At 49.2% G+C, this 25,770-nt stretch overlaps 1 protein-coding gene across 1 annotated transcript in view; it reads left to right on the top strand.

Annotated features, from left to right (window-relative positions):
- The window catches only part of LOC143766616 (serine protease ami-like), a 558,097-nt gene that overhangs the window by 335,718 nt on the left and 196,609 nt on the right, over positions 1–25,770 (top strand). Inside the window, exon 2 of the mRNA XM_077254425.1 lies at positions 14,309–14,462. Within this exon, the coding sequence (XP_077110540.1) occupies positions 14,309–14,462 (154 nt within the window). The remainder of the gene's footprint in view (positions 1–14,308; positions 14,463–25,770) is intronic.

Raw genomic sequence — 25,770 nt, 5'->3', positions numbered from 1 at the left:
ATGATGTGGGCAATCGGGAGTTGTTGGCCATGAAGTGGGCATTTGAGGAGTGGCGTCATTGGCTCGAGGGTGCTAAGCATCGTGTGGTGGTCTTGACTGATCACAAAAATCTGATGTATCTCGAGTCTGCTAAACGCCTGAATCCTAGACAGGCCCGCTGGTCACTGTTTTTCTCCCGTTTTGACTTTGTGGTCTCGTATTTACCAGGTTCTAAGAATGTGAAGGCCGATGCTCTGTCTAGGAGCTTTGTGCCTGATGCTCCTGGAGTCGCTGAACCTGTGGGTATTCTCAAGGAAGGAGTTATCGTGTCAGCTATTTCTCCAGATCTGCGACGTGTGTTACAGAGATTTCAGGCTGGTAGGCCTGACTCTTGTCCACCTGACAGATTGTTTGTGCCTGCTAGATGGACCAGCAGAGTCATTTCCGAGGTTCATTACTCGGTGTTGGCAGGGCACCCGGGAATTTTTGGCACCAGAGATCTGGTGGCCAGGTCCTTTTGGTGGCCTTCCTTGTCAAGGGATGTGCGGTCATTTGTGCAGTCCTGTGGTACTTGTGCTCGAGCTAAACCTTGCTGTTCTCGTGCCAGCGGGTTGCTCTTGCCCTTGCCTGTCCCGAAGAGACCTTGGACACACATCTCTATGGATTTCATTTCTGATCTTCCGGTGTCTCAGGGCATGTCTGTCATCTGGGTGATATGTGATCGTTTCTCCAAGATGGTCCATTTGGTTCCTTTGCCTAAGCTGCCCTCCTCTTCTGATCTGGTTCCTGTGTTCTTCCAGAACGTGGTTCGTTTGCACGGCATTCCTGAGAATATGGTGTCGGACAGAGGATCCCAGTTTGTTTCCAGGTTCTGGCGATCCTTTTGTGGTAGGATGGGCATTGAGTTGTCGTTTTCATCCGCTTTCCATCCCCAGACTAACGGACAAACGGAGCGAACTAATCAGACTCTGGAGGCTTATTTGAGGTGTTTTGTCTCTTCTGATCAGGATGATTGGGTGACCTTCTTGCCGTTGGCTGAATTTGCCCTTAATAATCGGGCTAGTTCCGCCACCTTGGTTTCGCCATTTTTCTGCAACTCTGGTTTCCATCCTCGTTTTTCCTCGGGACATATGGAGCCTTCTGACTGTCCGGGGGTGGATTCCGTGGTGGATAGGTTGCAGCGGATCTGGAGTCATGTGGTGGACAACTTGAAGTTGTCACAGGAGAAGGCTCAGCGTTTTGCCAACCGCCGCCGCGGTGTGGGTCCCCGACTTCGCGTTGGGGATTTGGTATGGCTGTCTTCTCGATTTGTTCCTATGAAGGTCTCCTCTCCCAAATTTAAGCCTCGCTTCATTGGTCCTTACAAGATATTGGAAATCCTTAATCCGGTATCCTTTCGCCTGGATCTTCCGGTGTCGTTTGCCATTCACAACGTATTTCATAGGTCCTTGTTGCGGCGGTACGTTGTGCCTGTGGTTCCTTCTGCTGAGCCTCCTGCTCCGGTGTTGGTTGAGGGCGAGTTGGAGTACGTGGTGGAGAAGATCTTAGATTCTCGTCTCTCCAGGCGGAGGCTTCAGTACTTGGTCAAGTGGAAGGGCTATGGTCAGGAGGATAATTCCTGGGTGGTCGCCTCTGATGTGCATGCGGCCGATTTGGTTCGTGCCTTTCACACCGCTCATCCTGATCGCCCTGGTGGTCTTGGTGAGGGTTCGGTGACCCCTCACTAAGGGGGGGGTACTGTTGTGAATTTACCTTTTTGGCTCCCTCTAGTGGTTACTAGTGATTTGACTCTGGGAATGTCTGCCATCCCTTGTATGCTCACCTGGGTCGTTAGGTCAGGGGTGTTGCTATATAAGCTCCCTGGACCTTCAGTTCAATGCCTGGCAACGTTGATATCAGAGCTAATCTGTTGTGCTCTGGTCTACTGATCCTGGTTCCTGCTAAATTAAGCTAAGTCTGCTTTCTTGCTTTTTGCTATTTGTTTCTGTTTGCATTTTTGTCCAGCTTGTACATAATCTGTATCCTAACCTTGCTGGAAGCTCTAGGGAGGCTGGAGTTCTCCCCCCGGGCCGTTAGACGGTTCGGGGGTTCTTGAATCTCCAGTGTGGATTTTTTTATAGGGTTTTTGTTGACCATATAAGTTATCTTACTACATTCTGCTATTAGTAAGTGGGCCTCTCTTTGCTAAACCTAGTTCATCTCTGTGTTTGTCATTTCCTCTTACCTCACCGTTATTATTTGTGGGGGGCTTGTATCCTACTTTTGGGGTCTATTCTCTGGAGGCAAGAGAGGTCTTTGTTTTCCTCTTCTAGGGGTAGTTAGTCCTCCGGCTGGCGCGAGACATCTAGCGACCAACGTAGGCATGTTCCCCGGCTACTTCTAGTGTTGGCGTTAGGAGTAGATATATGGTCAACCCAGTTACCACTGCCCTATGAGCTGGATTTTTTTGTACTTCGCAGACTTACTTGTTCCTCTGAGACCCTCACCATTGGGGTCATAACACTGTCCATCACTGAACCCACAAAGATGTTTGGAGAACCCAGGTTGGGACAATCAAGTTACCTTGCTACATACCTCACTGTGATCCGTCAGCTTCCCCCTTCTCTGTGGGTGCACGGATGGATGTCTTGGATGTCCCAAAGTCGCAGAGGTTCTAATCCCTGGTGAGCCAGTGAACGGGTGAGACTATGTCATTTGTACCATCTTATGTACTTGCTGGGACTATATTATATGTTGTTGCCAACTGGAGCTGGATACATGCACTAGGATCATGGTATCTGATGTCTGGAGGAGCATAGGCTTTGACAGCAGACTATACAAGCGTGAGATACAAAAGCTGTCAGCCAAACAAAAGTTGGGAGATAGTGGGTATCTCCTAGTATGGGAGCAATGGAGCTACCGGTCTTGAATTGGGATCTTGTGGACTGGGGACATCTATACGGAGTTGATGTAAGACCATGGATGGAAGAAATAAAAATAATTGCATCGTTAATCTGCCTAGGTGATTAATACAACCCACAAAATCAAATCCTTACAGTGGGCATTTTTGTTCACGTGCTTTAGGAGAGGCTTCCTTCATGGACGACAACCATTCTTTGTAGTATGCATGGAAATCTCTCCCCTTCTTTTGGCTTTCGATTTCTTTAGCTAACTGCAGTGAACTTGTATACCAGTTTTCTTCAACCCTTTTCATCAGAAGACGCTCCTGTTTAAGTGTTAACTTTTGTGGTCAGCCTGGATGACTCTGTGAGATGTTTGCACTTTTTTCTTTGTTAAATTTTTGGATCACTTTTGCTCTAGTATTTTGACTGATAAGTAAAGCTTTGGGATATGTGCCCACAATCAAGATATAGCAGCGTTTTGGACACAGCGTATTTTCGCTGCATCCAAAACGCTGCCTTTTAGTCACGCACGTAAATCTCCATGTGTTCATTAAATCAAGGGGATTTACTGCATGTAAAGAATTGCTATGGGTGAGACTACGCAGAGGAGGCTAGCGTCAGACATGCTATGTGGCTTGTAAATCCGCACCGCAGCACAGTGGGCATGGGATCCCTTTAAGGCTACTTTCACACTTGCGTTTTTAGCAATCCGTCGCAATCCATCGTTTTGGGAAAAAACGGATCCTGTAAATGTGCTCGCAGGATGCGTTTTTTTCCCATAGACTTGTATTAGCGACGGATCACGATGTCGCGTCCGTCGTGCAATGGACCCGTCGTGTTTTGGCGGACCGTCGGCACGAAAAAACGTTCAAGTGATCGTTTTTTGTCAGTCGCGTCCGCCATTTTCTACTGCGCATGCGCGGCCGAAACTCCGCCCCCTCCTCCCCGGACTTCAGAATGGGCAGCGGATGCGTTGAAAAACTGCATCCGCTGCCCACGTCGTGCACAAATTTCACAACGTGCATCGGTACGTCGGCCCGACGCATAGCGACGGACCCGTACCGACGCAAGTGTGAAGGAGGACTAAGTAACACAATTTTATGGTCAACTGTCTGTTGTAATGAATAATTAGATTTACCTGTGATTCAATTCTTGTTGATTAGAATTTTGTACTCTAAGCTTTGCTCCCAAGATTTTCATTGGGATGTACCCATTTTTGCAACAATATGCTGAATGAGTTTGTTAGGAAAATTACCGTACCATATTTTGCGGATTATAAGATGCACCGGTTTATAAACTGCACCCCAAATTTTGGGGAGGAATATGGGAAAAAATTAGTTTTAAATAAAATGGTGCATGTCATAATCTGCTTTTGCAGTAGCTTACCTGGGGGGAAGCAGCGATAGTGGTGGAGGCAGGAGATGCTGTGGGTTCCAGGCTGGTAGGATGGGGCATTTGGTGGCGGCAGGAGTTGGGTTATAGCTGCGGGACCCATGCTGGTACGTCAAAGTGCTCAGTGCTGCGGGGGCTCCACCGACATTTTGTGAAAGCCTGGAACCCAACACCTTCCATTCTTTCTAATGCGGTAGACTCCGGGAAAATACCCACCGGAGATGGCTCATGCACAATTGAGATCTCGAGAGATGAGATCTGGGTGCTGAAATCTCAATTTGCGGTGGCCATTTTTCCGGAGTCCACCGCATAGAAGAGGATGGAAAGTGTGGGGCCCCGGGCTTTCACAAAAAAATTGGCAGAGCCCCTGCACCGCTGAACACCTTGTCGTGTCAGCATGGGGCCCGCAGCCATTGCCTGACTTCTGCCTCCACTGCCACCAGAAGTTCCGGCAGCAGCGACCCAGGGAGCCGGATCCACCACAGCCGGTAAGCTCCACCTCAGCTACAATTCGAATTATAAGATGCATCTCATTTTCCCTCCAAATTTGGGAGAAATAAAGTGCATCTCATAATCCGAAAAATATGGTACTTTTTTGAGTGTGCAAAATAACAAATCTTGTTTTTGATCAATGGCCCATATTTGTAGGAGTATTTTGTAGTAATGTATCCCATGTGTAAGTGTAGCGCCCCCACTGCCGCAGGGCCGAGGGGTACCCGGTACCGGGCCTGTGCGTCTCTGCTCTGGAGTTGTCACGGTAGCTAGGCCCGATCCGTGACCCTGCCGAGGGGCGCACAGTGAATGATGTGACGAATGTAGATGGTGCAGTGCAGTAAATAACGAGGACACCAAGTTGCAGTCTCTTTGCCTCTTTACTGAAGGTTTTAAAGTCCTCAGTCCAGAGCGCTGTTACCAGGGCTGTCAGAGACCGGCCGGTCTAAAGACACATCAGGAGTTCTCTTTACAGGTGGGAATCAGTGTCTACCTTCTAGCGCTGGGTGTTGTAGTTCTTCCCTGCTGAGCTCCCGGGATAGTTCTCACAACTGGTTCTGTCTATCTCTGATGTTCGTTCTCTCCGTCCTCCAGGTGATATGGTAGGACGCACCCGTATGACGGGGTAGGCCTGGAGTTCTTCCGGGACCCTAGAGTCGCCCCTCTCCCACAGCTGCCTCCGTTGTCTGCTTAGGTGTTAAGTGAGACAGCCAACCTGTAATTGGCTGTCCTGCCGTGGTTTGCAGTAGTACTTAAAGTCTCTTACTTGCTCGGCGTTCCGGCCACCGACTGTTTGCGCCTCAGAAGGATGTTGCCTCGGTCTAACAGCACGACTCCTTCTGGTCCCAATTCCTCTTTACTGTATTCCCGTTGTGCACTGGTTAGTTCTGCTCCGAGGAGTCTGCCAGGATCCCATCCCTGACAGATCCTCTCACTAGCCCTTCCCAGTTACTTCTCCCTGTCTTCCTGTCCAACCCCCAGTTTTACCAGAGTGTGAGGAGTGGCCTACTAGATAGGACCACCCCCCCTGGTGGCCGGAGTGTGAAGTGTAGTGAGGTGTTACCTGGTCAGAGAAACTCCTTTAGTGCAATCAGACGTACCATAGCTCCCCATAGTGGCGGAGCCACAGTACTGCAACGACCAGGACTCTGGGGCGCTGCACTCCCCCCTGGTTAAATCCAGTACTCCCGGACTGGGAAAACAAGAACAACAATACATGTTAACAGGAAACACACAAAATTTTTGAAATAGCATAACAATTAAACATAACAATGCTTCCCTTTATAGGAGGTGAGAACACTTGAACGTTGCGAAAGTTAGGTCATGCACAGTTTATGACTCTCACTTCAGTGGTTGAAACGGCGGGGACCCCGGGTAAACAAAGGGGTCCCCCTTTTTGAAAGTTTTTGAGCAATTCACCGTCCATTACTCTATTGTCCATTTTAAAACCTGTAACAAAAGATATGCACACAAACAATTTCAACTGAATAGCAGCCCTTATTAATACCTCCAAGTTTTGTAGCGGAGGGGAGTTTGATTTTGAGTGCTGCGTGTGGACCTTCGCAGCGCAGGGGTTGCTATTGGCCTAACAGGGTCCGCTATGCTTGCTACCGCTGGTGTAGTGCACTGTCTTCTAGCTACACTTCTAGTGAGTCTGGGTAGCACTGGCAGGTTGGGGCTCTCAGAGCTGCTGCTATCAACAGTGGGTACAGCAGGTTCACCGACAGCAGAGGGAGGATTTTCCGGTTCAACGGTCGGCATGGCATCTTCAGGTAAGGCTTGTTGAGGTTGCGGGACCGGATGATCTGGTACCACCATTGTTTCGGGTGGGTCCGGCTGTTGAAACATTAGAACAGGTACCACGATGGCTTGATTTATCTGAGTCCAGGACTGGGGAAAGTCACCAAGGACGGTATGGATCATCTTCTCCTTTTCCACTGGCGGGGAGATTTCCGGGGCCATGTCCCTCTCTCTCAACTTATCGGGGCAGACCTTAAGGTGATCCCTGGATACCGCTGTCTAGGTCTCCCCTCTGTCCTTGCTGATGAGACAGACCTTCGTGTTATCGAAGTCGGATGGCAGGATGGTATACGGTTCCGCTTCCCATTGGTCATCGAGCTTGTGTAATCTCCTCTTTCGTTTAAGTACTTGTTCACCAGGGGACAGGGGAATCGCAGGAGCGTGTTGGTTGTAGTCCCTTTCTTGTTTTTGCCTAGCCTGGGCGAGACTTCTTTCTACACACTCTTGTACCTCGCGGTACCTTCGCTGCCTTTCTGCATCCCAGTCGGCATCCGGCGAGGTATCTTCGGGTACTAGGACCCCCATGTCCAAATCAACGGGTAACCGACTAGATCTTCCTCGCATCAGGTACGCTGGAGTACAGTTGGTGGAACTTACTGGGATGTGATTGTACATATCCACCAAGTCAGGCAACTTTATTGGCCACAGGTTCCGTTCCTCCACAGGCAAGGTCTTCAATAAATCGATTACCACTTGGTTCATCTTCTCACACATCCCGTTGGTTTGAGGATGGTACGGTGTGGTTCTGATCTTCTTACACCCGTACAGTTGACAGAATTCTTGGAACACTTCCGCTTCGAATGCAGGTCCCTGATCAGTCAGTACCTTCTCTGGGTAGCCATGGGGCCTACAAAAGTGCTGCTGGAAGGCCCTGGCTGCAGTCCTGGCCGTTAGATCCTTGACAGGTACAACCACCAAAAACCTGGAGTAGTGGTCCACGATGGTAAGGGCGTAGATATAGCCCGACCGGCTAGGTGTCAGCTTCACATGATCCAGCGCAACCAGTTCGAGCGGCCGTTTGGTGATGATAGGCCGCAGGGGAGCCCGTTGACTGTCACGGTCCTTCCTGCGCAGACTACATGGACCACACTCCCGACACCACTTCTCAATGTTTCTCTTCATGCCAATCCAATAGAACCTCCCTCGGAGTAGCTTTTCTAGCTTCCTCCATCCGAAGTGTCCGGCTCCATCATGGTAGGCTCCCAGAACCATGGGCGCATCTCGCCTTGGCACCACTATCTGCCACACCAATTCATGAGTACGTGGGTCGATGCTCCTCCTGCACAACTTGCCATCATGGATAAACAGTTTGCTTCTCCCCTTCCACAGCTGTTGGGTCTCTTGTGGGTCATCTGGGCCAGGGTGTGACCCTGCCTGCGTCAAGAGCTCTTTCACCCGACGGACCGCGGGGTCACCATCCTGGGTTTCCGCCCACCCGTGATGAGGCAGGGGATTCAGCGTGTCATCCGGTTGGTTCTTGTGCCTGTTCTTCACACGATGAGAGCTCTGAGTGGCTTTGGGGCGATGGAATGCAGGCAGCTCCACCTCTTCAAGTGCCTCCGGGTCTTCTCCCGCTTCTGGCAAATTGGGCATTCGGGACAAGGCATCGGCATTGGCATTCTCGTGTCCTGCCCGGTACTTGATGGTGTAATCGTAGTTGGACAGCCGGGCCATCCATCGCTGTTCCAAAGCCCCGACTTTGGCAGTATCCAGATGCGTTAGCGGATTGTTGTCCGTGAAGATGGTGAATTTTGCGGAGGCCAGGTAGTGTTTGAACCTCTCTGTCACTGCCCAGACAATGGCAAGGAATTCCAGCTTAAAGGAACTGTAGTTGTCAGGGCTCCTTTCCGTGGGACGGAGTTTCCTGCTGGCGTAAGCGATCACCCTTTCTTTGCCTTTCTGGACCTGAGACAGCACGGCTCCTAATCCCACATTGCTGGCATCTGTGTACAGCACAAACGGTTGGTTGTATTTGGGGTAAGCCAGTACCTCTTCTCCCGTCAGTGCCGACTTCAAACAAGTGAAAGATCTCTCCAGCTCCTCGTTCCAATCAAAGGGGGTGCTCCTCCCCTTGGTCCTCTTTGGTTGGCCCACCAACAGGTTTTGCAAGGGTGCGGCCTTCTTGGTAAAGTCCTTAATGAACCTCCGGTAATAGCCTACCAGCCTGAGGAACTGCCGGACTTCGTGAAGGTCACTGGGCTTTGGCCAGTCCTTGATCACCGTGACCTTGTCGGGGTCTGGGGCCACTCCTTCAGCGCTCACCATATGGCCCAGGTACTGCACTTTAGGTTTCAGCAGATGACACTTGGACGGTTTCACCTTTAAGCCGAAGTTGGACAGGGCTTCAAACACCTCGGCCAGGTGCTTCAGATGGTCTTCGTAGGTCTTAGAGAAGACAATGACATCATCCAAATACAGCAGCACAGTTTCAAAGTTCATGTGTCCTAGGCAGCACTCCATCATCCTCTGGAACGTCCCTGGGGCATTGCACAATCAGAAGGGCATGTAGTTGAACTCGCAGAGACCCATTGGTGTCGTGAAGGCCGTCTTCTCTTTGTCCGCCTCTGCTACAGGAACCTGCCAGTACCCACTGGTGAGATCTAAGGTAGAGAAGTAGTTAGCAGATTTTAAGGCAGCCAGAGACTCCTCTATCCTGGGCAGTGGGTATGCGTCTTTATGTGTAATGCGATTCAACTGCCTATAATCAACACACATCCTCATTGTACCATCTTTCTTTTTAACAAGGACTAACGGAGCTGCCCAGGGGCTACAGCTGTTTCTCACCACCCCAGCCTCCTTCATTTCCCGCAACATGTCCTTGGCACACTGATAATGAGCTGGGGGTACAGGGCGATATCTCTCTTTTATGGGTCGGTGATCTCCCGTGGGGATATGATGTTGGATCCCTTTCACCTGCCCAAAATCTAAGGGGTGTTTGCTGAATACCTGCTCGTACTCGTGTACCACCCTGTAGGCCCCCTGTTTTTGATGGGATGGGGTAGAGTCAGTGCCCACATGCAATTCCCGACACCAGTCTTTCGAGTGCTCTGCAGAACCTTTGTTCTCCGCCACGTTTGACGGGACCAAGGGTTCAGGTGTCTGTATCACACTATTATTGACAGTGAACAGTTTGGCGAGCGTGGTATACTTGGTGAGGTGAACCTCTTCCTCCCCACAATTGAGGACACGTACGGGCACTCTCCCCTGGCGGACGTCGACCACCCCCCGGGCTGTCAGAACAGTAGGCCTATTGTCTGAATATACGGGTTCTACCAAGGCCTGGTAGTCCTTACCCCTGAGGCCTATGGCTGCCCGACACCATATTAACATTTCACTCCTGGGGGGTATCGCGATGGGGTTTGAATCACTCACAGTGACACGACCAATCTCACCACCAGTCAGCTCTACCTGCTGTCTCTGCATCAGAGCTCTGATTTCCTTCTGCAGGGCACGTTGCTCGCTGTGGCCAGCGGTTTCTGCCACCTGTTGCAACAAAACAATAACTTCTGCAAGACAATTTTCTATAACATTAGTACCAAGAGTCATCATGGGATTACATTCTCGACGATCAATATCAACAATCACAATCCCTTGGGCTTTCAATTCCACCCGCCCCACCTTGATGGTGACCTCCTTATACCCCACTTGTGGCAACGGCTGACCATTACTGGCTATTATGGTGAAATCATCGTCAGGGCCACGAGTAATATCAGCGTCCTCCCAATACCGTTTATAAAGCACGTAAGGTATAGTCGTCACCTGAGAACCGGTGTCCAGCAAAGCGTTCAAGGGGATTCCATCAACCACTACAGGGAGAACTGGTCGTCCTCCAATATACTTGGTTCTCCAATGCTGCGGGCCTGACCGTCCTACTCCTGGGGGTTGGCCCTTTGCCCCAGGGGTTGCTCGTTTAAAGGACAGTACCTTGCAAGGTGGCCCACCTGGTGACAGCGGCGGCAGATGGGTCGTCCGTCCTGATGGAAGCGATCGCTGTCCCGGCCTCTGGTCGGTGGGGTCCTCTTCTGTCGCATCCAGGGGACATCTTCTGGTCTGGAGGCTAACTGGATCTTTTCCTTGGGGGCCTCCTGTAGGGACTGCACCATCCGGGCTAGGGCAGCAACGCTCTTGGTCAGCTCCTGCATCTGAAGACGGAGTCCTGCAGGGGAGTCGTTCTCGAAGCTCTGGGCGTCGGCCTCCGTGGCAACTGGGGTTTCCGATGCCACCTCCTGGTGGTATGTGAGAGCGGGGCGCCTGGGTGGTACTGCACGGCTGGGCTGTCGCTCCTGCAATGCCTGGATAGCTTTATCTTTGAATTGCGCAAAAGTCAAGTCTGGATTTTGCATGGCCAGGAAGTGCAATTGGCCCCGCTGGTGACTGCACAGGAGCCCCTTAATGAACCGCTCCTTCAGGAGTTTATCCTCATCCTGCATGCTGCCGGGGTCACTCTGCTTAATGGCCCGCATCGCCTCCTGGAGATTAAGGGCATAGTCCTGTAAGCTATCCTGCGGTCTCTGTTTGCATCCATAGAAAGTCAGTTTAATTTCTGTAGCAGTGCGAGTATCGAAGGTGGCTTTAAGCTTTGCAAAAATCTGCTGTGCAGTTCCCTTATCCTCGGCGGGCCAGGACTTCAATTCTCTCAGAGCTGCCCCAAAGAGTTGGCCAGTTATCATATGAACCTTCTGTGGCTCTGTCAGGGGATAGAACTCGTGCAGGCTGCAGAGCCCTTCCTTAAAGTCAGTGAATGTATGCGACTCCCCAGAGTATCATGGGAGCCAGGCCGCTCCGGGCAGGTACGGCATAGAGAAGGGCATTATGTGTTAGCGGCAGCGTCCGACTGGCTGAGGGGAACAGCGGGTTCTGCGGCAACCGGTGGTGGTATTAGGGCCGTGGCTTCGCCCGCTGCGGGGACCGGAGCTGCCCCTGCGTCCGCGGCTGCGGCCGCCACCTCCTCTCCTCCCAACTCGGACATGGCTGTCCCTTCCTCCCACTAACCTGCTGGAGGTCGGAGTTCCTCTTCCGGGAATGGCGCCTTACCGCGCTTTCCGTTCCGCGCTTCTTTTGGCCGGTTCCGCCCACGAAGCTGAGGCTCCTCCCTCCATGCGCGGCAATGGCGAGTTTTTGGCGGTAAATGGCAATACACAGTCCAAGCACAATAAATCACAGTTCCAAAGCACACATGACCTGATTCTTCAGGCTTAAGTAGATCCTGTTCGTGACGCCAAATTGTAGCGCCCCCACTGCCGCAGGGCCGAGGGGTACCCGGTACCGGGCCTGTGCGTCTCTGCTCTGGGGTTGTCACGGTAGCTAGGCCCGATCCGTGACCCTGCCGAGGGGCGCACAGTGAATGATGTGACGGATGTAGATGGTGCAGTGCAGTAAATAACGAGGACACCAAGTTGCAGTCTCTTTGCCTCTTTACTGAAGGTTTTAAAGTCCTCAGTCCAGAGCGCTGTTACCAGGGCTGTCAGAGACCGGCCGGTCTAAAGACACATCAGGAGTTCTCTTTACAGGTGGGAATCAGTGTCTACCTTCTAGCGCTGGGTGTTGTAGTTCTTCCCTGCTGAGCTCCCGGGATAGTTCTCACAACTGGTTCTGTCTATCTCTGATGTTCGTTCTCTCCGTCCTCCAGGTGATATGGTAGGACGCACCCGTATGACGGGGTAGGCCTGGAGTTCTTCCGGGACCCTAGAGTCGCCCCTCTCCCACAGGTGCCTCCGTTATCTGCTTAGGTGTTAAGTGAGACAGCCAACCTGTAATTGGCTGTCCTGCCGTGGTTTGCAGTAGTACTTAAAGTCTCTTACTTGCTCGGCGTTCCGGCCACCGACTGTTTGCGCCTCAGAAGGATGTTGCCTCGGTCTAACAGCACGACTCCTTCTTGTCCCAATTCCTCTTTACTGTATTCCCGTTGTGCACTGGTTAGTTCTGCTCCGAGGAGTCTGCCAGGATCCCATCCCTGACAGATCCTCTCACTAGCCCTTCCCAGTTACTTCTCCCTGTCTTCCTGTCCAACCCCCAGTTTTACCAGAGTGTGAGGAGTGGCCTACTAGATAGGACCACCCCCCCTGGTGGCCGGAGTGTGAAGTGTAGTGAGGTGTTACCTGGTCAGAGAAACTCCTTTAGTGCAATCAGACGTACCATAGCTCCCCATAGTGGCGGAGCCACAGTACTGCAACGACCAGGACTCTGGGGCGCTGCATAAGTTTCTAGCAGGAACACGGGATGCAGTGATGAGCAGGAGGCAGAGCAAGAGTTAGGCTACGTTCACATTTGCATTGTGCGCCGCAGCGTCGGTGACGCAACGCACAGCGCAGGAACACCGCATGCACAACGCATGCACAACGCATGCACAACGCTGCGTTTTGCGACGCATGCGTCCTTTTTTTGCTTGATTTTGTACGCACAAAAAATGCAACTTGCTGCATCCTCTGCGCCATGACGCGTGCGCCGCAGTGACGCATGCATCGCAAAAGGCAAGTGCAACGCATGTCCATGCGCCCCCATGTTAAATATAATAATAATCTTTTTTTTTATTTTTATATATAGCGCTAACATATTCCGCAGCGCTTTACAGTTTGCACACATTATTGTCGCTGTCCCCGACGGGGCTCACAATCTAAATTCCCTATCTGTATGTCTTTGGCATGTGGGAGGAAACCGGAGTACCCGGAGGAAACCCACGCAAACACGGAGAGAACATACAAACTCTTTGCAGATGTTGTCCTTAGTGGGACTTGAACCCAGGACTCCAGCGCTGCAAGGCTGCTGTGCTATCCACTGTGCCACCGTGCTGCCCGGCGCAATATAGGGGCGCATGACGCATGCGACGACGCTGCGGCGCAGAACGCTAATGTGAACGTAGCCTTAACGGGTTTTATATATATGATTATCTCAACAATAAATACTTCACGCAGGGAGTGAGGGGTTGTAAATATACAGGCCCACAATGTGTGTATAACAATAAAGTAACTACAACGGGTGAAATAACGGGTTAACTTATCAGTCTCTGGTTCCTGGACGATGATGGCTGGAAAATCCCACGATGGTGCCGTAGGTGGCGCGAGAAGTCCCTGAGCTGGTTCTGGAGAAAAGTGTACCACTGTCTCTGTACAGCGAAGAAGTATCTAGGTCTTCTTTCACGTGGCTTTGTGATCCTGAAATGGGGTGCTGAACGGTAAAAGCTCTGCTGCATGGCTGAGGATGTACAAAGTCCCGGACTGGAGGCTGCAGTCTCACCGCTGCTAGCCGCGTGCAACATCGGATCAGCGTTACCAAGAGAGATCGCAGATGTTAGATGCACTGACCAGTTAGGGATGTTAGGGTCGGAGAATAACGGGGAGTCAGTCTCAAGAGAGGCACAGTCTGTATGCGTGGGGGATGGTATGCTGCAAAGCTGGCCTGTCAATTGGCGCCGGTCAGCGGAGAGGGAGTCAACCTTCTCCTGTAGTACACGCTGGGTCCCTGTCAAAAGCCCCGTTCCTGCCTCAACAGTCAGGTGCAAAGGTCTACTCCGGTCAGAAAGTGCTTCCCCCTGCAACAATGTTGATAGTCCCAAAAGTTCCGGCCTGGACATGCAAGAGAGACCACTATTCTGATCCATCTTCCTACACATGGAAAAAAATGTATTTTAATAGGAAACTGCAGGTTTTCTGATAAATCTTTTGGAGTGTATGCTAAAGGACTATAGATAGATAGATTATATACTGTACTATACTACTGCACTGAACTGTATATATACTGTATATAAATTGTTTTTTCTCACTTAGAGAGCTACCCACGTGGTCGAATCCTTGGTGGAAGTGAGTCCCAACAGTTTAGACCTTTTATGGTTTCATTGCAAGTGGAAGGAAAACACTCATGCGGTGGACTGCTAATATCAGATGAGTGGGTGCTGAGTGCTGCACATTGTAAGCCAGAAAGGTATAACTTTACTTATTCAATTCTTAATAATGTTTTTCATAAATTTAAAGCAGGGGTGAGGAACCTCTGGTCCATGGGTCGATGTCCCTTTTTGTGGCACCTGGGTAGATTTCCCCATTGAAAATCTCTGGAATGTAATCAAGAGGAAGATGGATAGTCACAAGCCATCAAACAAAGAAGAACTGCTTAAATTTATGGACAAGGTGTGGCATAAGGTCACCCAAAAGCAGTGTGAAAGACAGGTGGAAAGCATGCCAAGACGCATGAAAGCTGTGATTAAAAATCATGGTTATTCCACAAAATATTGATTTCTGAACTCTTCCTGAATTCTGAAAATGTCTCATTTTCAGAAAATAAATACAAAATTTATTGCTTGGAACTTCGGAGACGTTGTCAGTAGTTTATAAAATAAAAGAACAATTTACATTTTACTCAAACCTATAAAGAGAAAAATCAGATAAATTGAAAAATTTGCAGTGGTCTCTTAATTTTTGCTAGAGCTGTATGTACAAGAGCAGATGAGTGATATTCAAATGTTAACATGAAGCTTGTATAATGATATCTTGGATATGAGGAAAGAGTAAAATTATTGCAGCGGATGCAGTTTTAAAATGCATCCGCTGCCCATTGTGAGTTCCAGGGAGGAGGGGGCGGAGTTTCGGCGGCACATGCGCGGTCGAAAATGGCAGACACGACGCACAAAAAAAGTTACATGGAACGTTTTTTGTACCGACGGTCCGCCAAAACACGACGCATCCGTCGCACGATGGATGCGACGTGTGGCAATCCTTCGCAATGCGTCGCTAATGAAAGTTTATGGAGAAAAAACACATCCTGCGGGCAACTTTGCAGGATGCGTATTTTCTCCAAAACGACGCATTGCGACGTGCGTCGAACGACGCTAGTGTGAAAGTAGCCTAAGAGGGGATATGATACACTAATAGAGGAACGTTATTGGCCCATACATAAAGTATGGTCAAAAGCCGTTTCATATAAAACCCCCTCATAAAACAAGAGGTTGATCCCTCCATCTGAAGAAAGACAGATTCAAAAGGAGACAAGGCTTCCGTACCATGAGTTTTTTTCATCTGTGGAATAATCTATTTTAAGAGCTGGACACAGTGGAACCATTGATGGTTCCAAAAAAGGCTTGGATGCTTTTTTTTTTTAGAAGAAAATAGCATAAATAATTATGAAAATGTGTAAAGTTCTTTTATAAATGTTTGGCCAAGTTGATTGACAATTAAGATCAGGTGGAAAAAAATTAGCTCTTCTTAGGTGAACTAGATTATGCATTGTTGTTGTACAGATAGCCAATATACCCCATGTCCATTATCTCCATTATTATTTCCTTTCCTTTCATCTCCTATAATTTTTCATTTCTCAATTGAACTTCATGGGCATGTTTTTTATTCAACTGTAACTATTACTTTTCTGATAAATCCTCTGCAGTTCCAGATATAGGGCTCAGCTCTTATCTCTGAAGCAAGGTGAATAGAGATCAGCGAACCTTTCAAGGTTCGGTTTGGTTCATCAAATGCACCTGAACCCCACTGAATTCTATGGGAGGCAAAACCAAACGCATAGACAACACCTTAAGGAGAGCCAAAAAGCTTCCCAAACAGCTCAAATTAGAGGCAGACACCAGGAAAAGTGTCATCAATTGACCCCGAGTACAAATAGTATACTTACGCAGCATGGATGCATGGGACAAGGCTTGGACCAGCATTTCTAATTGAAACATTGATGAGTAACAGGTGGATGAGTGAAAGGTGTAGGTAGGTCTGGTGCTCTGAGTGGTCTGCCAAATTCAGGAAACACACATCAAGGAGACCCAACGTACAGTCCAAACATTTCCAAAAGTTAGGGGCAGACACCAGGAAAAGTGGCATCAATTGACCCACAGTAGAACATTTTATATTGGCACAGAAGTGATCAGCCATGGGCTATGCATAAGGTATAAGAGTTTGGGCAAGCATTTAAGAGCTTTGAATTGAAGTTCCAAATAAGACGAGGTGGGTGAGGGAGCAGTGTAATTCTTCTTTGCTGGGAACCCTGATACCTCAGGCAACAGCTCAAACTGTTTTTTTTCCCAGCCACACTCAGGTGGCACAAATATCAGCTTAGTAAAGTGTAATGCTAGCGCTCAGACTAGTTGGCATGAGTGAGGATTGTGGTCCCACTGTGCCATAAGCCAGACTTACCCTGGAGAGGCATGACTAAGCAGCTACCTTTGTGTTTGCTGAAACCTCTAGTGGTGAGGTTAGGCTTGTGCGGCAGTAGCTGCCAGGTAACACTCTAGGGTGGCGTCTGGCAGTAGCAGCTGACTTCCAATGGGACAGGACACTAACGAGAGGTGCAGGCTAGTACTGGCTCATTTGATGTGTAGACAGGCAATACTGGCGGGCACGGGTAATGTGCAGGTGGGCATGTTTGACACTCTGACAGGCAGGCAGGCATGGCTGACACTCAGGCGGGTGGGCACAGTTCAGACTAGAGGGACAGGAACAGTTTCAGGAAAGACTGGGACACAGGCAGGTACAAGTGGGGAACAGGGACGGGTACTAACCAGTTCAGACTGAACCTGAACAGTGGCCCTGGGCACCCATGTTAAAGGGAATGTCCTTAAAGGAGTTTTAAATAAAGTTCATGCTCGTGACGCCACCTGTGGTATTCGGTCAGTGAGGACCGACGCTGCTTAAAGGGGTCCACTGGGGTGATGTTAAGGCAGCTGAGATGGTATAACTTCCCACAGGTGAAGTATGTCCCCAGGGCTCCTGGTGTGTGGGTGAAGATGGTGAATGGTGCAGTAAAGAACAAGGACACCGGTTTTCAGTCTCTTTACCTGGTTTACTGAAGACTTCAGGTATCCACAGTCCAGGGCACCAGATCACAGGTATAGGCAGGGTCCGGCCAGCTTGGAAGCAAGTTCAGAGTCCCCTCTACCTGGTGGAGATGAAAGCCTTCCTCATAGAGCGGTGGTAATATAGTCCCTTACTGCTTTTAGGCTTCTAGCAAGGTCCTCACTGTTCCTTTCTGTCCTCCATAAAGGTGGGACACAAACCCGTATGACAGGTGGCTCGAATCTTTTTATAGGGTCTCTATCACGACCCTGGCTTTATGCGCCACTGTATCTCCAGGGTATTAGGGTGGACAGATTACATACAGTCCAGCTATCCTGCCGGTTATTGCTGTGCCCCTAGAGTCTGACACAACCTCGGTCTTCCGGCCACCGGCATCTGCGCTCCACCAGGGAGGCAGCCCAGTCACAGATGTCCTCCTCAGGTGTCACTCTCCTGTGCTTTGCTCACCTGCACGCTCTCCACAAACTGTTATTTCTTTCGGTATGTCACTATCCATGAGCTGCAGCACCTCTGGCCGCACGACCCCTCACACGTCTTCCTGCCTCAAACTGCTCCAGTCTGCTGTCCGGCACTAACTGTCTGACTTTCCCTCCAGACCAGACTTCATATATAGGTGAGCCACCCATAAGCAGGATCAGAGTTCCCCCTTTTGGCCTGGAGTGTGAAATTGTCATGTCGGACGCTGTTCAGACCAGGTCGTCTGACAGACAGCGGTAGTTCCGCTTTTGACCACTATTTGCTCATTGGCGTCAGCTAGATTTTGTCTAGCTGTTTCGGGGTTAATTTACCTGATCCTCGGATTGGAAGCTGGACCATGCCCATTGCCTTTAAATAGCTCTCCTCATCATTGGGCGTCGCCGATTATAGCTTCTGTCTTGTGTGTTGTTATCTCGGTGAGGAGAGCTGGTGGTTGGAGATTCGTTGCTGGTGGTGTATTTTCCTTTGTCTTATTTACTCCTTCCTATATTTGTATTTATTTTGCCCTGCACATTTATAGTGTATTCCTGAGTGACTGCGGCGTGGTGTATATTTTCCTTTATCCTTGTCTGTGCTTACTATGGGTATTGGGGAATAACATCTTCACTGGGTGGTGGGTGAAGGTTTCAGCCTAGGGCTGAGCTCAGGAGACAGGGCGAGGGTCGAGGCCTGGACATGCACACCTTCAGTGTAAACTTCAGGTAGAGGGTCAGTCAGGATTTCCCTAGTCTGAGGGAAATTGCAGGGGCCCGGGTTATTAGCTCTCGCTCACCTAGTCTCTCCCTGACAGAAATGTTGCATGTTTGTGTTTAACTGAGAGAAGAGATCTTCCCCTGCTTCCAAGCGTGACATTATTATTATTATTATGTATTTATATAGCACCATTAATTCCATGGTGCTGTACATGTGAAAAGGGGTTACATAAAGGGTTTATAGATATCGATAACAGTAAACAAATTTACAATGACAGACGGGTACAGAGGGGTGAGGAAAGCAATGCCACTGTACCAACCAGGACCCTGGGGTGTGAGAGCCTAGCCTGCCAGCCGGAGAGCATCTCAGCCATCAGCCAGCCATCAGCCATGTCTTCTTCTGGGAGCCCTCCCCAACGTTGGCAGCGCACTGAGGTAAATAAAAGTTCTGTTTTTAGTTAATATTTTTTTTGCTCTATCTCTATCTATCTATCTATCTATCTATCTATCTATCTATCTATCTATCTATCTATCTATCTAACCTATATCTATCTATTTGTCCCATATCTATCTATCTGTCCCATATCTATCTATTTATCTATATATATATATATTTTATGAATTAATGTATTTATCAATCTCTCATTTTTGTATTAAGATGCAGCAGAAGAGGTGCTTCCAGAAGAAGACCGAAGGGGTGGAGAGAGACCTGGAGTGGGATCGCAATTGGTAAGTTTCTTGCATTCATCGCGGAACCACAACCTCACACTACACCCAACATATAAAAACAAAAGATCCTTACAGAAAGAACACTGCACACAACACATACAAACTGATCATTATAGACATCACACAACATACAACACATACAGAATGATCATTATAGATATCACGCTGCACACAACACATAAAAAGACAGCATACAAGCACATATTTTTTTTATTTTTCTTTTCCATAGTCTTCTGATTCTGGTGCTCGATCCAGAGGTTCTCACAGCGGCTCCCAGGGTCATCGGCGTGAGACTCTTAGTCATCGTCATCGTGTAAGTACCTTTTTTTTAATGTTATTTTAAACTTTATATTGTTGTGAATCTAATTTTTTTTTCTCCTTTTTTAACAGGCTTCACAGCATGCTCTTGAGTCAGACGGTGAGGAGGTCGGGCTAAATATTGGCCTCCTCATCGATCTGATCTGAAGAGGGAGCCGCTGTGGAACATGGCTGACTGCCGCCACGCTGATGTCATTGTGACCCGTCGGCTCTGGGAGCAAGCCTGTGAACAGCTGGTAGACAACTGGGAGGACCTCGATGTTCGGGCCCAGAATCAAGCACGTAAGAGTTTGGAGTGCCCCCAGATGCAGGGCCGCGGGGTACTCGGTACCGGGCCTCTGTCTCGGTCCTGGGGTTGTCACGGTGGCTAGGCTCGGTCCGTGACCCTGCTAAGTGGCGTCCAATGAAAGATGTGATGGTGGTGTGGGGTGCAAGTCGCGATGAATAACGAGGACACAGGGTTGCAGTCTCTTTACCTCTTTACTGAAGGCTTCAGGATCCGCAATCCAGAGTACTGCTAACAGGGCTGGCTGAGACCGGCCGGTCCGAAGGCACATCCAGAGTTCCCTTTGCAGGTGGATATCAGTGCCTACCTTCTAGCGCCTGGGTGTTGTAGTACCTCCCTGCTGAGCACCACGGGATAGTCCTCACAACTGTTGTGTCCGTTCTGATGTTATTTCTCACAACTCGTATCTGTTCTGATGTTCTTCTCCGTCCCCCAGATGATATGGCTAGGACGCACCCGTATGACGGGTAGGCCTGGAGTTCTTCCGGGACCCTAGAGTCGCCCCTCTCCCACAATTGCCCCCTATGTCTGCTTAGGTGATTTAGGTGAGACAGCCAACCTATAATTAACTGTCCTGCCGTTGGTTTGAAGTAATGCTTGGAGCCTATTACTTCCTCGGCGTTCTGGCCACCGGCTACGCGCCTCAGTAGGATGTTGCTGATCTTGTGGCACGACTCCTACTGGCTTTATCTCCTTTTTGCTGCAATCTCATTTCTCACTTCTCCACAATAAACCTCGCTTCTTGTCCTTTCTTAAGATACCGCCGCAATGAAGTGCAGGCGCGGTTCCGTAATGTTCTGTCATGTTCGCTAGGCCTCTGTCAGGATCCCACTCCTGACAGGGACCCCCCTGAATCTTCCCCCGCAACACCCTCTGCCACAGGATGTTGCCTGGTTCCAACCCAGTCAGCTTCTCCCTAACTTTCTGTCCTGCCCCCAGTTTTACCAGATTGTGAGGAGTGGCCTAATCATAGAACCCTTTGCTCCCCCTGGTGGCCAGAGTGTGACGTGTAATGTGTGACTGTGATACCTGGTCAGGTGAACTCCTTAGGTGCCATCAGACATACCATCACTCCTCTTAGCGGCGGAGCGTCAGTACTGCAACGACCAGGACTCTGGGGCGCTGCATCTACACAGTTCAGTTGATGGATTTAAAGTGTTGTGTCCTAACCAATTTGTGTATTCCCTTTTTTTCACGTGAGAGGATTGTCAAGTGGTGGCGGTTGATCAGGGATCGCTTCAAGAAGGAGTTCAACAAAGAGATGTGGGCCCCGAGTGGAACTGGAGGATGCAGGAGCAGATACAAATATGTCCAAGCCCTGTCGTTCCTCAGGTCAACGATGGTGAGCCGAAGGTAAATATTACCCACCACATTTAATAACCAATGTTTTACATGTCTAACCCTCTTTTGCTGTTTCATCCAGGGCCAATATCAATATATTAATTATAGATTTTTTTTCTCTTTGTTCCACAGCACCGTCGGCAGCACTCAGGAGCCTGTAGCAGAGTTGAACCCTTCTGCGGCGATCCCTCAGGAGTCTGCCAGCGCGGGACACTTCGACAGTCCCGGCCCCTCTGCACCTTCCCAGCCTTCCCTCGCATCTGATCCCTCGGTCCCATCCACCAGCACTGGAGCATCCTGGCCAGCTGAATTGCATGAATCTGCTGGTAAGGATATAGCTTTTCCTTTACCCCACCCCTCTACACCTGTGGCTTCGTGGCGGCAGCGGCAGAGGGGTCAGGTACAGAGCTATGCGCCCAAATTCTTGCACCTGTATGCATCCTTCCAGAAACTGTCTGAAAGTTTTGTCTGAGCAAATGGCTGCAGGTTTCAATTTGGTAAATAAAAGCATTCTCGAGTTGCATACACTTCTGCTACGGATGCATTCAGAAGCAAGTCAATCACCGAACCACACTTTTTTCTGGTCGGTACTCGAGCGCATGGATCTCCTGAACAGCAGATGCAAGTAATGCAATCATGCCAGTCTACTCTAGCGCTTGTTACCTCTCAAGCCACAACACCTGCCCCCCTCCTGCACCTGCCCCCCCTCCAGCCACTGTCCCTCACTCCAGCCACTACCATCATCCTGCCCCGTACCAGCATCCTGCCCCTGCCCCGTACCAGCATCCTGCCTGTACCCCGTCCCAGCATCCTGACCCATACCCACATCCTGCTCGTGCCCCGTCCCAGCATCCTGACCCATACCAACATCCCTCCCCATACCAGTTCCCAACAACATCTTCCGCACCTCCTCTCCCTGCCCACTACTACCAGCCTCCTTCACCCATCATGTCACTATCCCAACCCTCTTCTCCACCCATCACCTCTTCTGCCTCCCAATCCGTCAACTACACCCCTCCATCATTCCAAATCCAACTCCCAGTTTCCTGTCCACCCGTTCACTTTCTTTCTCCACCCCTTCACTGCTACCTACTGATCCTTCACCACCACCACAACCACATTCCTCTCTCAACACTCCCACTGTCGAAGTGTCCCAATCTGACAGCCCCTCCAGCAATATCTCCACCCCAAATTTTGCTAATTTATAAAAGTTATTTAAAAAAAAAAAAATATGTTTAATAAAACTGTTTTGGTAAAACAAAATTTGTATTTTATTTATAAGGTATAGTAATACATTTAAGAATGTGGTTAGAGGTTAAATACTTCAAACAGGTACATAACTTGGGTAAAAGAAGGTAAAAATACTTTGGGTACAAACCAAACAGGTACACAACTTTGGTAATATAATGTTAAAGGTTAGATACTTTGGGGGCAACACAAACAGGTACACAACTTGGCTACAATAAGGTAAAATAACAAGGTCCAAGAAAAATTGTTCAAACTCTCTCATCCTGCCACTCTACTCTTCCTTCAGGTGAAATAAAGTATTTTGCGAATTGGTCCCTCATTCGGTAAACTGCCACAGAACTTCTATACGTAATGTTGTTATAATCAGCGAAATATGTTCCTTGCATATCACATAATTGTGCAGGACAACACACACTTTCACCACCTCATCAACAGTGTCAGTCTTCAAGTTTATAGCTGTCAATAGAACTCGCCATTTGGTGGTCAAAATCCCAAAAGTGCACTCCACAATTCTCCGTGCTCATGTGAGGCGGTAGTTAAAAATTCTTTTTGTTCGTGTTAATCCAATACTGGAGTAGGGTTTCAGCAGGTGTTCCGATAGTTGCAACGCTTCACCCCCAACACAAACAAAAGGCATTGGTGGGGGGAATTGGAAGGTGTTTCCATACAGATGACGCCCCATTGCAGACAGTTTGAAAACTTGGGAATCATTGGAGCGGCCATACGCCCCAATATCCACCGCTATAAATTTGTACTCCACATCGGCGTTGGCCATCAGCACAATGGAGAAGTATTTTTTATAGTTGAAATATTCTGAGCCAGAACCAGCCGGTTTCACGATGCGGATATGTTTCCTGTCCACTACACCCACGCAATTGGGAAACTGACACACTTGCTGGAATTTCTCGGCTACTTCCATCCAACTCTCCATTGTGGGATGTGGTATAAATTCTCCGTGCAAAGAGTGAACAGTGCACTCCAACAGTGCACGGCAGGTGTGCTTGGCAATTCCAGAGATGGTGGAAATCCCAAGTCTGAACTGGAAATGTAGTGACGAAAGGGATTCTCCAGTTGCAAGGAATCTGTGAATAAAAGCAAGGCAAACATTATTACAAAATACCAGCAATATCATTACAGTTATAAGGAAGCATTAAACAGTAGGAGAAACAATAAAAAAGATCACTAAAACAATTCTAAAAAAAAAATTACCAGCAACAACATTAAAGTGTGCTTTACAGGATGAGATACTATAAAAATGGCTTACCGAAGAGTGACCATCAGACGCTCCGCCGGTGAAATGGAGAATCGGCAATACATATCACTCCTTCGGATGAAATGTCCAATTCGTTCCACCAATAGATCGAAGTTCTCGGCTTTCATCTGCACATATGAGTAAAAATTTCTCTGGGTCTCCTAGTAGCTCCATGTACAGTGTAGAAAACACCCCATGTCATTCTCTGTGCAGTGATGGGGTGGATCCACAAATGCCGTCTGCGCAAACGCATGATGCGTTGTCTCTCTCTCACTCCTTCACCAGAACAATTTTATTCAAGCGATTCGCCTCCACAGTGAAATCCACGTTGATCTTCAGAATATTCGCAATAGCGACATCCATCTTGCTCTCCAAACACTTGTTCCTCTACAACCTGTCACAGATGGGCTGTAGGAAGACTGTATATATAGTTTTCAGGGAGCCAATCACATTTTGGAGCCTCCAAGGGGCATTTTTAAAAACCGGATGAAAAAAAGGAAGAAATGGATGCCAACCATATGGATCTGGTTTACCGTCAGATCCGGGTATCGGATCCGGCAAAAAAACGGATCCGTTCCATACGGTTTTCACAAATTATGCCGGATCCGGCTCTGTGGCGCGACGCAAAAGCGCCAAAAAACTGATGTGTGAAAGTAGCCTTAGCAATAGTCTGGGGACACATTAGTAAGGCGCACACTGTCTCTTTTAAGAATCAGGAAGGAAAGGTGCGGCCGACCAAAGCATACAGCCAGGAAGTATGCACACAGCAAACAGATTACATATGGTTTACAGCATATGCAGCGCCCCTGGGTCCTGGTCGTTGCAGTAATATCATTCTCCTCTAGGGGGGAGTGATGTTACGTTTGGAGGCAATAAAGGAGATCTCTTTACCAAGTATCATAAACATACAACACATTTTAGACTCCAGTCCACCAGGGGGAGCTATGCTCCTATTTATTAGGGCACTCTTCACACTTAGGCAAAACTGGTGGCCTGGAGAGGAAGTTAGGCAGTTGCTGTCTGAGCTTTGCTCAGGTAGTTGGTCCCTGACAGGGGTGGGAGCCTGTCAGAGATCTAGATAGAAGGACACAGAGCTGTGCCAGCCCTAAGTGCGGCAGTTCCTAAGCGAACTGTATTGTAGAGCGGGTGAAGAAGTCATAGCAAAAGGAGTGGATACAGAAGGAGTTCTCCCCTGCACAGGCTGCCTCCTTCTGAGGCGCAGGATCCAACAGTCCTTTATGCCTTGCTCCAGAGACCGGCAGGACAGCTAATTTCACGTTACTGATCCGCCCCTACACCCAAGAGGCAAGGTGGCACCCACAAGAGGCTGGGGCATGATAGAGTCCCTGTAAAACGCCTCAAGTTACCGGTCATATGGGTTTGTCCTATCCATCTGGGGGACAGAGAGAGACACAACATCTACAACATCTGTGAGGACCTTATGAGACGCTTAGCAATAAGGTACTACAACACACGGCGCTAGAGGAAGGCTAGTGATTTCCACCTGGATAAGAGGACTCCGGACTTGCCTCCAAACCGGCCGGACTCTGCTTACCCTGTGGTCTGGTGCTCTGGACTGTGGAAGCTGAAACCTACAGTAAAAGGTAAAGAGACTGCAACCTTGTGTCCTCATTCTTCACTGCGCCTCTCACCATTCACCATCTACACACTGGGAAGCCCTGGGGATACACTTCACCTGTGGGAAGGTATACCATCTAACTGCAATATCATCACCCCAGCGGACCCCTTAAAGCAGCGTCGGTCACCCTGACAAAATACCACAGGTGGCGTCACGAACATTCCCCTTTAAAGACCTTTCCCTTTTACACGGACGTCCCTAGGGCAACGGACCGGGTCAGCAACCGTGACATTCCCCCTGTGAACCGAAGGACCCAGTTCCGAGTTCCCCTAGCCCTTGGGAGGCGCTCCACATACAGCAAGCAGAGGACAAAACTCACTGCAAGGCCAGGTGTGGTGAGCAAGTCTATGTATGTGCCTGGTCTGGGATGGGAAGCCATGCAGTGATGCTGACAGGGATATTATATAGAGCACTAATGTTAGAAAAATATTAGTATAGTAACACGGTAGTTGACTGGTCAAT

Source organism: Ranitomeya variabilis, chromosome 1 (assembly GCF_051348905.1).
Source record: "Ranitomeya variabilis isolate aRanVar5 chromosome 1, aRanVar5.hap1, whole genome shotgun sequence".
Classification (NCBI taxonomy): Eukaryota; Metazoa; Chordata; class Amphibia; order Anura; family Dendrobatidae; genus Ranitomeya; species Ranitomeya variabilis.
Note: the sequence above shows the minus strand (reverse complement) of the source record. Positions and strands in the feature narration are given on the sequence as shown.